Source organism: Peromyscus maniculatus, chromosome 15 (assembly GCF_049852395.1).
Source record: "Peromyscus maniculatus bairdii isolate BWxNUB_F1_BW_parent chromosome 15, HU_Pman_BW_mat_3.1, whole genome shotgun sequence".
NCBI lineage: Eukaryota > Metazoa > Chordata > Mammalia > Rodentia > Cricetidae > Peromyscus > Peromyscus maniculatus.
The window spans coordinates 48,793,246-48,806,610 of NC_134866.1; the positions used below are offsets into that span (position 1 = coordinate 48,793,246).

At 38.7% G+C, this 13,365-nt stretch overlaps 1 protein-coding gene across 8 annotated transcripts in view; it reads left to right on the top strand.

Annotated features, from left to right (window-relative positions):
* Positions 1-13,365, top strand: part of Ipo11 (importin 11) — a 179,397-nt gene that overhangs the window by 25,122 nt on the left and 140,910 nt on the right. For all 8 annotated transcript variants that reach the window (XM_015989110.3, XM_006995670.3, XM_076551935.1 and 5 more), the window contains exon 5: positions 2,309-2,512. In XM_015989110.3, the coding sequence (XP_015844596.1) occupies positions 2,309-2,512 (204 nt within the window). The remainder of the gene's footprint in view (positions 1-2,308; positions 2,513-13,365) is intronic.

Genomic DNA, 13,365 nt, shown 5'->3' on the forward strand with positions numbered 1-13,365 from the left:
ATGGAAGCTGAGAATACCTTCCCCCTCCTTTTTTGTTTGTTTTTTTTTTTTTTTTGGTTTTTCAAGGCAGGGTTTTGCTCTGTAGCTTTAGAGCCTGTCTTAGAACTCACCCTGTAGCCCAGGCTGGCCTCAGACTCATAGAGATCTGCCTGCCTCTGCCTCCCAAGTGCTGGGATTAAAGGCATATGCCACCACCACCCGGCTTTTTTTTTCCCCCTCCTTTGGAGATAGGGTTTCTCTGTATTCCTGACTGTCCTGGAACTCACAGAGATCCACTTGCCTCTGCCTCCTGGAGTTCTGGAAGTAAAGGCATGCACCACCCAACAAATTTTGTTTTGGTATTGAAAGTAAAACCCTAGCTGTGTATGGTGGTGCACACCTAGATTTCAAGCATTTGGGAGGTAAAGGCAGGAGGATAGGAATTCATCTTTAGCTACATGGTAAGACCATCCTGAGCTACATAAGATCATGTCTTATTACCTCTCCCTCACCATCAAAAAGTCTGAAAGTCCCTTAGCTCATTGCTTCTGTTAGTGATGCTTATACATGGCTTCTCTGCTGGCTTTTAGACTTTGAGAATCAGTTGTAGGTGTTTAGATCATGGTTAGATTTGACAGTTTATGACAAAATTCATGTTACTTTTTAACTTCCTTAGTTGTTAAGACAATATTCTTGGAAATCTTAAAATAATCGTCCTTTCTCTCTCTAGCTCTTAAAAGGTTTTTTGTTTTGTTTTAGGGAGAACTCATTTGAGATAGGTTCTCATATCCTATCGAATCTCATAGGATCCTAGGCTGGCCTCTGCTTATAGTCATTCTGCTTCAGCTTTCCAAGTGCTAGGGTTATAGGCATGTGCCACCACACCTGGTTACTGTAGTCTTACTCTTTATAAATTTTGTTTTTCCTAAACAGGAAAATTTAATACAAAGTTTGTTACATGCCTATAGCATGGGGGTATTAGACACCAGCAATTAATTTTAATGATTCAGATAACCCACTTCTTTATTTTGAAGACCACAGGATTGGCTTTAGATTTCTGTATCCACCACATTTTCAATTTCCAGTACCCCATGGCAGATAAGTCATAGATTGTATGGTTTTATTTTTTTCTTAGTGTGGTATTTTCTTCTAAGAATAATTAAATTTTGTGTACAGGTTTAAATTCTTAAATATTTCTAAAGAAATACTATTTATTATATTTGATAAAAATTTTGAATATTGTATCTAGCAGTATTTCTAATGTAGTTTTTTTGTGACCTGTTAAGTTAGCAGTTTTTAACATGTGGGTTATAACCCTTGGGGTTAGAACAACCCTTTCACAGGGGTTGCCTAAGACCATTGGAAAACACAGATATTTACATTATGATTCATCACAGTATCAAAATTACAGTTATGAAGTAGCAACGAAATAATTTTATGGTGTGTGGGGGGTCAGCACAACATGAGGAACTATATTAAAGGTTCTCAGCATTATGAAGGTTGAGAACCACTACATTAAAGTGGCATCTGTTTTATGATTTCTTGCAAAGAAACTGTGGATAAGGGAGAATGGTGCTGTCTACTGGGGGTTGGTGATTGAGGATAAATCATGGCATATTTGTCCTTTTAGTATCTAGTAGCTGATGCTTGTTTCTGTTCTTAAGGCAGTGCTGCTTAAATGTGTGGACAAAGAATGTGCTTATTGCTACAGTTTAAGAACTCAGAGGAGTATATCTGTTGATAGTGAATGTATTCAAAATTAAAACCAGAACTCTAAAAGGATTAATGAATTTAAAAATAATCTGTACTTTGTATAAATAATAATTTTTAGAAATGAGCAATAATTATTCTCAGAAAAAAATTTAATGAGAACAGAGTAACTTTTTTCTCTCTTGCGTGTCTAGTATTGGAATGAGGACTTAGATTTCCACATATCTTTTGATATACTATTTTTGTAAAAGTTACACAGACAAAATCTTACTTGCTGGGGATGGGGGCACTCGCTTATAATCTCAGCACTTACTGAGGTGGATCGTGAGTTTGAGGCCATTCTGAGTTACATGTTAGGTCCCCTTATCCCACAAAAAACCTCAAGGAAGATTACAAAGATAAGAAAACTCATCGTGCTGTGTAATTAGGAAGGTTTCATAGATCTTAGAGTCTGTGAACTATACTTTGAGAACCACTATCCTAAGTAGTTTAGTATAATTTTAATCATATTTGTTAAACATAGTTAATTCCTAAGAGGTAATTTTTAAAACATGAGTGTATTTTTATCCCTTGCCTTGATTTCATAATTATTTCTGATGATTACTTTTTTTTTCTTTAGATTGCAACTCAGATTGCAGTGCTGATTGCAAAAGTTGCTCGATTGGATTGTCCTAGACAATGGCCTGAACTGATTCCCACTCTTGTAGAGTCTGTTAAAGTCCAAGATGATCTCCGACAGCATAGAGCACTCCTTACCTTCTATCACGTTACCAAGACACTGGCGTCTAAACGCCTGGCTGCTGACAGAAAACTCTTTTATGATGTAAGTCATTTAACATCGGTACATTGATTATGAAAAGAATGCTACTTCTATAAAGATGACTGTCATTTTACTTGTATTAATGTTTTTGGAACGATTATGAACTCTTTCTAATCTTAAACTGCAGTGATATGAATGGACAGATCACTTAGGTGTCAGTGAGGATGTTTGGTTGATAGAAAACAGTTTGGAAGCAAAGAAATTGGTTTGAGATTTTGAATGTAGTTCAGATGTGATAGTAAATCTCTTCAGGAAAGCAGTGGTAAAGGGAACAACTGGGCAGGTGCAGCGTTGAAATTCAGGACTTAGGATTGGCATGGTTAGATAGTTGACGTAAAGTAGAGAGACAGCTGAAGGATTTCTGTAGGAGTTTCTTTTCTTGTCATAGAGATGAAGTGCTCGACAGAAACAATTTAGGGAGCAGTTCTTTTGGCTCCTGGTTTCAGTCCATCATGGCAGGGAAGGCACCAAAGCTGATGTCGGCAGGCATATGTGCTGCAGGCTCTTCAGATCTTGGCTGATCAGGAAGTGGAGAGCTCAGGCTGGTCCCCACCCTACTAATTCTGCTAGCCTGGCCACAGTCCTAACTAAAGGTTCCAAAGCTTTACAGAATAGTACCACCAGCTATAGAATCAAGTATTCATCTTTTAATTTTTAGTTTTTAATTTTTGTTTTAGACATGGTCTTTTGTAGTCCAGACTGGCCTCAAACTTGCTGTGTAGTTGAGGAAGACTGAATTCCTGCTCTTCATGCCTCCATCTCCCAAGTGCTGGGGTTACGATATGTATTACCACACCCAGCTAGTTTAAACTAGCCACATAGTTGAGCCCATGGGGCACATTCCATTCAGATTGTATCAGGGCTCTTTGTCCTTTACCAACTGTTACTTTTTCTACTGTTCTTGGTATGGTTGTGGATCTGGATGTTTTTGACCTTTCAGAATAGGAATTTCGTACTGTTGATGGTGACATTTTGGACTGTACTGTATAATACTGCTGAATTTGAAGGTGTTTGTTTTGGTGTTCTTGCTTACCTTTGGTAGTTAAGAAAAACACATAATTAGAAAGTTTATGATAGGGCTCAGAGAACTGGGGTATTTATAGGAAATTATTGGTTTTGTGCCATTCTTTTTCCTTCTCTTAGTGTACTGTATTGCTTAGGCTTTCTCCAGGGAATGGGCTTTTCCCTGGAAGATTGGAGGGTTTCTTCTGCTTCTTTATTTAGCATGTGGGTCTTCTGACAGCTGCTCTTCCTCATGCTTCAGTTCTTGGGTAGAGGTATATGTACATGCACCCATGCTTTCTTTCCTCTTCCTTTTTTTTAAATAAATATTTTTATTTTATAATTAATTAAATTTTGCATATCAGCCATGGATTCCCCTGTCCTCCCTCCTCCCACCCCCCAGCTCACCCCCTCAACCCATCCCCCATTCCCACCTCCTCCAAGGATATTTTGGCACAGCTACACCCCAGAACACCTGAAATATTCTAAAAGTTGTAAAGTTGAGATGCTTTATTCATTCCTAAAGGAGAAACCTATCCATGGGAAGGAATAATTGAAGAGCTGGCAGCTTGTGGAAGATGGGCAGTTTAATGGAGGGATCCCAGGGAAGAGAATCTTTGTAAAACCTTTATTCTTCCACAAAAAGCTAGCCAACTTTTTGTACCTGAAGACTCCTATTTTGTCCTTGGTGCACAGTGGAGTGCCTCTTCTTTGAGGATAGTTTAGGGAATGGGGAGAAAAGAAGCAGGTAGTTCTGGGCTGTCTCCCATGTACATTGTACATTAGTTTTGGACAGGTACAGTGGTGTGTGTGTGTGTGTGTGTGTGTGTGTGTGTGTGTGTGTGTGTGTGTGTGTGTGTGTGTGTGTGTGTAGTGTCTCAGGTACATGTTGGCTGAGGGCCCAGAACCACTCGAGACTCAAGTTGTGACTACTCTAGACAACATAACAACAAAACAAAGTGAAGCAGCTGCCCAACAACAAGTGCACATTGATTCAGTCTCTCAGAAACGGAGGAGGAGGTTCAGAGCAACGCTTGTGGCCTCCTCACTCTGGAGGTTGTGGCATACCGATGTTGGGTTATGGCATTTTTCTTGTCTTCGTTCTTCCTCTTCCCTTCTGTTTCTACTTCCCCTTCCTCTTCTGCAGCCCAGACTGGCTTCAAACATGTTAAACAGCCAAGGGTGATCTTTAACCCCTGCTCGTGTCCCCACCTCCCAAATGCAAGCATTATATGCATGTCACACCATGCTACTCTTTCTAGATAGAAATGCTTACAAAGTTTAAGCTAGGATTCCTTTTTATTATCTTTATTATGAACTATTGGTTTAAATACCCTGTCATGTTCATCTAAGAATGTTGTGTAAGAGAAATTCTTTTTGATAATCATAGGGCTGGTTACTTTGTTGTTCATTATCATGTTAGCTTGATTTCTGTTGTTACTTTATTTTAAAACTTTTTTCTTTTATTTATTTTTTTAATTACACTCATGGTATTAATTATACTCATGACATTAATTACATTTGTGGTATTCATTGATTACATTCGCAGTCTTCATTCAGTAACTATATTTATGATATTCATTAATTACATTAATTGTATTCATTTATTACATTCATGATATTATGTCCTGATACTACTGTCCATTTGTGGGGCTTTTCCATCATACAAAACAGAGGTTCTGTACTTAGGAAATCATTGCTCTATATTCCTTTCTTCTCCATCTTGAGATAATGTCTAATCTTTCTGTCTCTATGAATTTGTATAGTCTTTATATTTCATGTATAGTATTTGTCCTTGTTTTGAATGTAAAAACATTTTATGTACAAATGCAGGAGAAATAATACACAGATAGTTTGAACATAAAAACAGGTTATAATTCAAGAGTCCAGGGTCATTTGAAACTTGAAAATATTTTCTTTGTAGAAAATAGTAAAAATGATAACATTTCCCAATAAGCCCTTTTAAGCCAAATAATAGCTGAATTATACATATAAATATTGATTAGATTCTGGGATACAGAAGAAACCTAGCTTCATCTGTTCAGAGAGCTGTGTTTTACTCAAGTTGTGTAAGTGAGATTCCTATTCATCTTCCCCTTCACTGTTTGATTTACGGCAGACATTTTTCTATAGGCTAATCCATAATCTAAAAAGATTTTAGCCTCCTCTCCTGAAAGTACAGCCAGCATTTTCTTTCATCAGCTTGATACAGTATAAATTCTTATCCTAAAAGTGAAATGTTTCACTAAAGCTTGCCCAGTGATTGGGCCAAACTAAAACTTATTATTATAAGCCTCAGTCGTCATAGGGTTCCCCCTGCTAGGTAGCCTCCCTGGATCTGTGGGTTGCAGTCTGATTGTCCTTTGCTTTATGTCTAGTTCACTTATGAGTGAGTACATACCATGTTTGTCCTTCTGAGTCTAGGTTACCTCACTCAGGATGATATTTTCTAGTTCCATCCATTTGCCTGCAAATTTTATGATGTCATTTTATCTGCTGAGTAGTACTCCATTGTGTATATGTACCACATTTTCTTAATCCATTCTTCAGTTGATGGGCATCTAGGTTGTTTCCAGGTTCTGGCTATTATGAATAATGCTGCTATGAACATAGCTGAGCATGTACCTTTGTGGTATGATTGAGCATTCCTTGGGTATATGCCCTAGAGTAGTATAGCTAGGTCTTGAGGTAGATCAATTCCCAATTTTCTGAGAAACCGCCATACTGATTTCCACAGTGGTTGTACAAGCTTGTGCTCCCACCAACAGTAGAGGAGTGTTCCCTTTGCTCCTCATCCTCTCCAACATAGACTGTCATCTGTATTTTTGATCATAGCCATTCTGACAGGTGTAAGGTGGTATCTCAGAATCGTTTTGATTTGCATTTCTCTGATGACTAAGGATGCTGAGCATTTCCTTAAATGCCTTTCAGACATTTGAGATTTATTTTCTCCAGCCTCAGTGGCACATGCCTTTAATCCCAGCACTTGGGAGGCAAAGCCAGGCGGATCAAGGCCAGCCTGGTCTACAGAGTGAGATCTAGGAAAGGCACCAAAACTGCACAGAGAAACCCTGTTTTGAAAAACCAAAACAACAACAACAGCAACAACAAAAAGATTTATTTTCATTGTATATGTATGAATGTTTTGCCTACATGTATGTATGTACACCGTATGTGTGCCTGATGTTCTTGGAAGTCAGAATTGGACATCAAATACATTGGAATTATGGTTAACAGATGGTTGTGAACCACCGTGTGGGCTATGAAAATTGAACCTGGGTTCTCTCCAAGAACAAGTTCTCTTAACTACTGAGCCACTTCTCCTACAGGGCCTCATTTTGTAGCCCTGGTTGGTCTGGAACTCACTGTGTAGATAGGGTTGGCCTCAAATTCACAGAGAATCACCTGTCTCTGTTTCCCCAGTTTGGGGATTAAAGGTGTGCACCACAACTCCCAATTGATTTTGCTTTATTTCTAATAATCAGGATTAAAGTAATGGTCAGTTTAATCTACTCAAGTCTTTCTTTGAATTTTCCTTACTTTTATTCCCACTTCAAATTTTTTAAACTTTGACTTGCTTTTCTATGGAAAGAGTCTCAAAGTCAAATGTGTAGAACATTCTGGGTTACAGCTAATCTTTATTAAATATTACCCATCAGTAAAAGTGTGATTTATTTTGGCTTTTAAATTTTTTTGATTTTCAGATATTTGTTTTTAGCCTAGGCAGTCTCTTAAGTGTTCTGGTTGACTTTCCTGAAGTTTTAGTTCCTCTCTGGCTTCTGAAATACAGGTCTACCTAGCATCTGACACTGAACTCGCTGGACTGTTTATTTACATTGTGTTGGACGTTCACTTCATTTTCTCAGATCACTGCAGTGTTACTTCTGTTGTAGTCCTGCTAATTAGCCTAGAAAACCCACACATGGTTGTTGGTGCTCAGTAACTGTTAACTGAATAATTAGGTTGAGGATGTAGCACAAAAATTGAATGCTTACTTGCTTAGCAAATACAAGTATCTGGATTCAATTCCCAGCACTACAGAAACAAAGCACCCCAAAAATAATAGAAGAGTCATGCTCTTAGAAATTGACATATTTAAGCTGAGCATGGTGGCACATGCCTTTAATCCCAGCACCTGAGAGAGGCAGAGGCTGGTAGATCTCTGAGTTTGAGGCCAACCTGTCCTCCTTGTGAGTTCCAGGCCAGCCAGGCCATGTAATAAGACTGTGTCTACAAAAAGCAAAACAAAAAAAAATTATAAAGCAAAATTTTATGAAAACTTTTTTTTTTTTTAAGATTACATACAGCTAGAAATATTCGGGGAGAAAGTTGATTAGCACCTCTTTTTGTGGACTGATTAGCTGGACTGTCTGTTTGTAGTAGGTGGTAGGAAGGGATCCAGCCCTGTGTGAGAGATGTGCAGAAGACAGCTGTTCAGTTACAGCTAGCTGTGTGGGAAGACTGCTGTGAAGAGTACTTGTGCTGGTTACAGCCGCTCCTGTTATTTTGGTAACCTGAAGTACAGAAACTCTTCCTTTGTTAATGTTTACTAGAATGACAAGATTCTTCAAGCAGCACTTGAGTTTTCCATGTATTTATTTATTTTTTCCTGAGACAGGGTTTCTCTGGGTAATAGTGTCCTGGCTCTCCTGGAACTCGCTTTGTAGACCAGGTTGGCCTCAAACTCACAGAGATCTACCTGTCTCTGCCTCCCAAGTGCTGGGATTAAAGGTCGGTGCAAATATGAGTTCATAGTTGGGTTAGCTGCTCTAGCAAATAATACAGGGCGTACTTCAAATTCCTGCCTGCTTCTCAGTATTGACTTTTATTTTTTTTCCTTCTCCATATTTAAATAGATCAATTTCTTTTTAAGAGTGACAGATTATGAAATCAGCAGTGAGAGCAAATTGTTTTGTAGTAACAAAATTGAGCTTGATTTGACACAGTAAGTATATTCTTTCTTAATCTTCTTTTCTTTTCTTTCTTTCTTCTCTCCTTCCTTCCTTCCTTTTTTTTTTTTTTTTTTAAGATTCATTTATTTTGTATACAGCATGTATGACTACAGGTCAGAAGAGGGCACCAGATCTCATCACAAATGGTTGTGGGCCACCATGTGGTTGCTGGGAATTGAACTCAGGACCTCTGGAAGAGCAAGCAGTCAGTGCACTTAACCTCTGAGCCATGTCTCCAGCCCCCCCCCCCTTTTTTTTTTTTGAGGTAATGTTGTATTGTCTGGCCTGGAACTGACAGAGATCCTCCTGCTTCTATTTCTCAAATGCTAGGATTAAATGTATGCATCACTGTGCCCAGGTCAGTGTGCCTTTTTATACAAACCTGGATAATAAAAATTGATGTTATTGGCTGGAGAGATGGCTCAGAGGTTAAGAGCACTGACTGTTCTTCCAAAGATCCTGAGTTCAATTCCCAGCAACCACAAGGTGGCTCCCAACCATCTGTAATAATATGTGGCGCCCTCTTCTGGCATACAGGCAGAACACTGCATGTATAATAAATAAAAATCTTAAAAAAAATTGATGGTATCTCCAGTTAAAATAAAAATCTAAAGTGTCTGAAAGCAAGAAAATTTATGGTAGAAATAGTAATCCTAATGTAATTTTAACTCTACTAACTCTGCTAACTATATTTTATTTGAGGTATGTAATTCACAGAGGTACATGCTATCTATGATAAACTATGTAATTTAAACACAAAAAGAAAATACATACCGTGTTTGAAAATGCTTGTTTTTAAACCACCTTTAAAAAGAATTAGATTTATTTTCAGTGAAAACTGTTGTCTCCTAAGCAACTTTGAGATTTTGAACAAGAAGATTCTTTAAAATTGTTTGTTTAAAATTTTCTTGTGGGCCTAGAAATATGGCTCAATAGTTAAGAACACTTGTTCTTGCAAAGGACCTGGGTTCGATTTCCAGCACCCACATCATAGCTCATGACCATCCACAACTTAAGTTTCAGGTGATCCAGTGTTCTCTGACCTCCGAGGGTAGCAGGCATGCACATACACACAGCAAACCACTTATACACCTAAAATTAAAAAAAAAGTTCTTTGTAGTCTTGAAGTTATTAAAGTAGTACCTTTAGTGTTGGGCATGTGGCTCAGTGTTGGAATGCTTGCTTGCAGTTATAGGGTCCTAGGTTTAATTACTATCACTGAAAAAAATGTACATTTTTGGCTTTCTTTAAGTCAGTTTTAAAATTTCATTTAATGGAAGGTTTATAACAGAGGAAAATGAAGAAAAAGAGGAGCTGTCATATAGCAGCTGCTTAGATTAGCTGTCGTCATCACTGCTAGTTTTGCCATAGCATTTTGTCATATGCTTTTTAGAGTGTAATAAATGGTACTTTATAAAGTCTTTCATGTCCGTGTGTAAGATAGTGTTGTTTTGCCCTGAGCATATTTTATTTTATTTTTTTAATTTAAATATTACAACATTTCCCCCTTCCTGTTCTTCCCTTCAATCCCTCTCCTTGTCCAAGTCATGGCCTCTTTATCTTTGTAATTGTTACACACAAACTAGTCAGTCATTTAATGTTATTTGTATGTATTATTTACATACAAATATTATATTGTATGTATGTGATTTTGTCTGACTACTTGGTACTAGATAACCGATTGAAGGGCTCTTTCCAGAGGAGAACTGTTTCACCTCCTTTCAGCCTTGTTTGCCTGTAGTTTTCTGTCTGTGAGTGGGGCCCTGTGAGATTTCCTCCTGCTATGTTAGCATGTCTCTTGGTGATGTACTTTGAGATCTTGTTTAGGCAAACCACATTGTTGAGGAATCACGGGTGTGTAGCTAACCTGTCAATTTCTAAGAGACTCACTCTTGTAGGTTTCTGCGTCCCTGACTCTTAAGAGTTTCTCAACCTTCTTTAGCAGTGGTTCCCAAGTGTAGGTTGAAGAGTTGTGTTCTAGACGTATCCATCTACACTTCGGGAGCTGGGCATCCCGTGATCCCGTGATCACTTGTTTTCTGCTTTTTGACCAGTTGTGCTTTTCTGTAATGATCTCTGTCTGCTGCAAAGAGGTTTTTGTTGTTTTGAGTAGTGGTGAGAGGTATGCTTATTTGTGGCATTAGGGTACATGTTATAATGCAGTTAGGAATTATGCTGGTTTAATGAAGTGGTAGTAGGTTCTTATATAAGGTCTATGACCTCACCAGCCCTGTATAGTTCAATGGGTTTCCGGTGCCAGACATGATGTTCCTGCTATTGAGTGAGCCTTAAGTCCAGTTAAGAAGCTGTTGGTTATTGCTAAGATATGAGTGTCACTGTGTTATCATGACATGCTGGTAATCATTGTGGTTTATAGGCTTACAGCTGGGTAGTATTATTATTGGTTGCTTCCCTCCCTTAGAAGCATGTTTAATACCTTCTTGTATTATGAAAACTAGTCTTCAAGGAGGAGGCTTTCAGGTCAGATCCTGCTCAACTCCTCTGGGTCTTATGTCTGAAGTGCATATTGTCTTCAGCATTAGGAACTTACCTTTAACCTCTGGAGGCGACCAGTCCTTAGCATGTTTTATCACCAGCCCCACCTTCTTTTGAGACAGGGTCTCATGTAGCTTAGGCTGGCCTCAAACTTGCTATGTAGTCTAGGATGATCAATTCCTCTCCCCCTCCCCCCCAGTATTGCTGTCCTGGAACTCACTGCGTAGACCAGGCTAGTCTTGTGCTCACAGAGATCCATCTGTATTTACCTCTTGAGTGCTGGGATTAAAGAGCCAGTTCCACAGCTAGCTCTTTTTTTGTTTTAAGATTTATTTAGCCAAGCAGAGTCAGGGTGATCTCTATGAGTTCAAGACCATCCTGGTCTACATATCAAGTTCCAGGATAACCAAAGCTGCATAGTCAGGCGGTCCCAACCCCCACCAAAATTTTTATTTTTACTTTATGCATATGAGTGTTTGTCTACATGTATGTGTGTATATACCACTTGTGTTTCTGGCGTCCAAGGAGATCAGAAGAGGATGTTGGATCCCTGGAAACTGAGTTATAGATGGTAAGGAGCCACCATGTGTGTGCTGGGGGCCAAAAATGGGTCCTCTGAAAGAGCAACAAGTGTTCTTTACTGCAATCATCATCTCTCCAGTTCATGACCAACTCTTGATCTTCCTGTCTCTGCTCTCCAAGTGCTGGGATTACAGACATGCACCATCGTACTTGGCTTCTATCTTCCTGTTTATTTATAATTATCAACTGTATCACATCTAAGGAAAGCAAAAAAAAAAATGACTAATTATCTAATTATTCTCTAGTTCTTTTCAAAGATATTTTTTCAGGATTTCTTTGAGTCAGGAAGTTCACTGTCTCTGAAAATCCTGTAATTAATTTAGAAGAGTTGCATTCACTTCTGTTATTCCTCTTTTTCATGCTGTTGTTCGATGGAGCTAGTTGTCCTGTTTGTGTCCCACCTTCTGTGCTTGCTGACTTGTTTCTTGCTGATAAGTTTCAGGTGAAAGTGTCTTGGTTTTTACAGTCTGTTGCATTGTTATATAGGAGTTCCATGGCTTTAATACTTTATTGTAACTTTTCCTAATGGGGAATCCAAGGACAATGGGCCTGAGTATTTAAAGGTACTTGAAATGCTAAGAAAAGTTAAACTTACTTTAATGGCTCCCGTTTTATATTGAAAGGAGCTAAGTGTGTGCTTCTCAGATAAACTCACCAAACTGTCAGTGGGTGGCACTGTCTTCTATTTAGAAAGAAAACCCAACCAGTTGGAGTTTGGACAAACCAGTTCTCAAGAGTGTTTTTTCACATAGTTTATTTGTATAGTGTTTCACTGAATAGCCTTCCCCTGGTACATTTTTTAGAAGAAAATGTGGAAGAAATAGGTTTATTTCTCCTACTTGGTTTTCTTCATTACTTTGTCTTTTCCATCTGAGCTATAAGCAGACATCAGTTGATGGCTCTGGAGCAGATGAAGGTTATGCATAGCGTGTGGATATGATAGTGGTCAGTGGTTTCTTTGTTAAATCTGCCTTCCCTTGTTTTACAGTAAGATGAAAAAATGGTTGAAAATGGCTGAAATAGTTGTCAAAGATAGTCATAGTAAAACTGATTTTATTCAGAAGGTGCTACTAGAGGAGGGGTCACAGGGGGGAAGAGAGGCTGGACACAACACTGAATGTAAGAAAATGGGAGTTTATAGTCAAAGAATTAGGAGACGGTGTGGGAGGTGTTAGTGGCTGGGAAGTTACTAGAAGGAAACATCCAGGATAGGGGCAGTTTCTGTTTAAATTGACCTAACAGGATTCTGCTTCTTAAGGCAGGCCAGGATGATGAGATACCATCAGGATTGTAGAGGTAAGGAACCTAACTAGATATTGAGAGTGAGTGAGATGTCTATGGGAGAGAGGCTTTGTCTGACTATACCATTGCGTAAACTGTACAATGAAGAGGCAGACCAGGAAGTCTAAAAGTCCACGCCCAATTAGGAAAGGGATTTAGGAGAGCCTGACTAGAGTTTAATCAAGAAGCTGTTTGTCGAAGAGTGATATGATTGCTCCTGCACTGTAATTATCTTTGTGTAGCAGTGTAGATTAGCTTAAAACTATTTAAATTGGAGCCTTAGTATGTGTCTGATGTCCTTACTCAGGTACTTTGTTCAAGATCTAGACTAGGAAACAAGAGATATTAAGAACAACATTTTCTTTTTTTTTTTTTTTTTTTTTTTTTTTTGGTTTTTCGAGACAGGGTTTCTCTGTGTAGCTTTGCGCCTTTCCTGGAGCTCACTTGGTAGACCAGGCTGGCCTCGAACTCACAGAGATCCGCCTGGCTCTGCCTCCCGAGTGCTGGGATTAAAGGCGTGCGCCACCACTGCCCGGCTCAAGA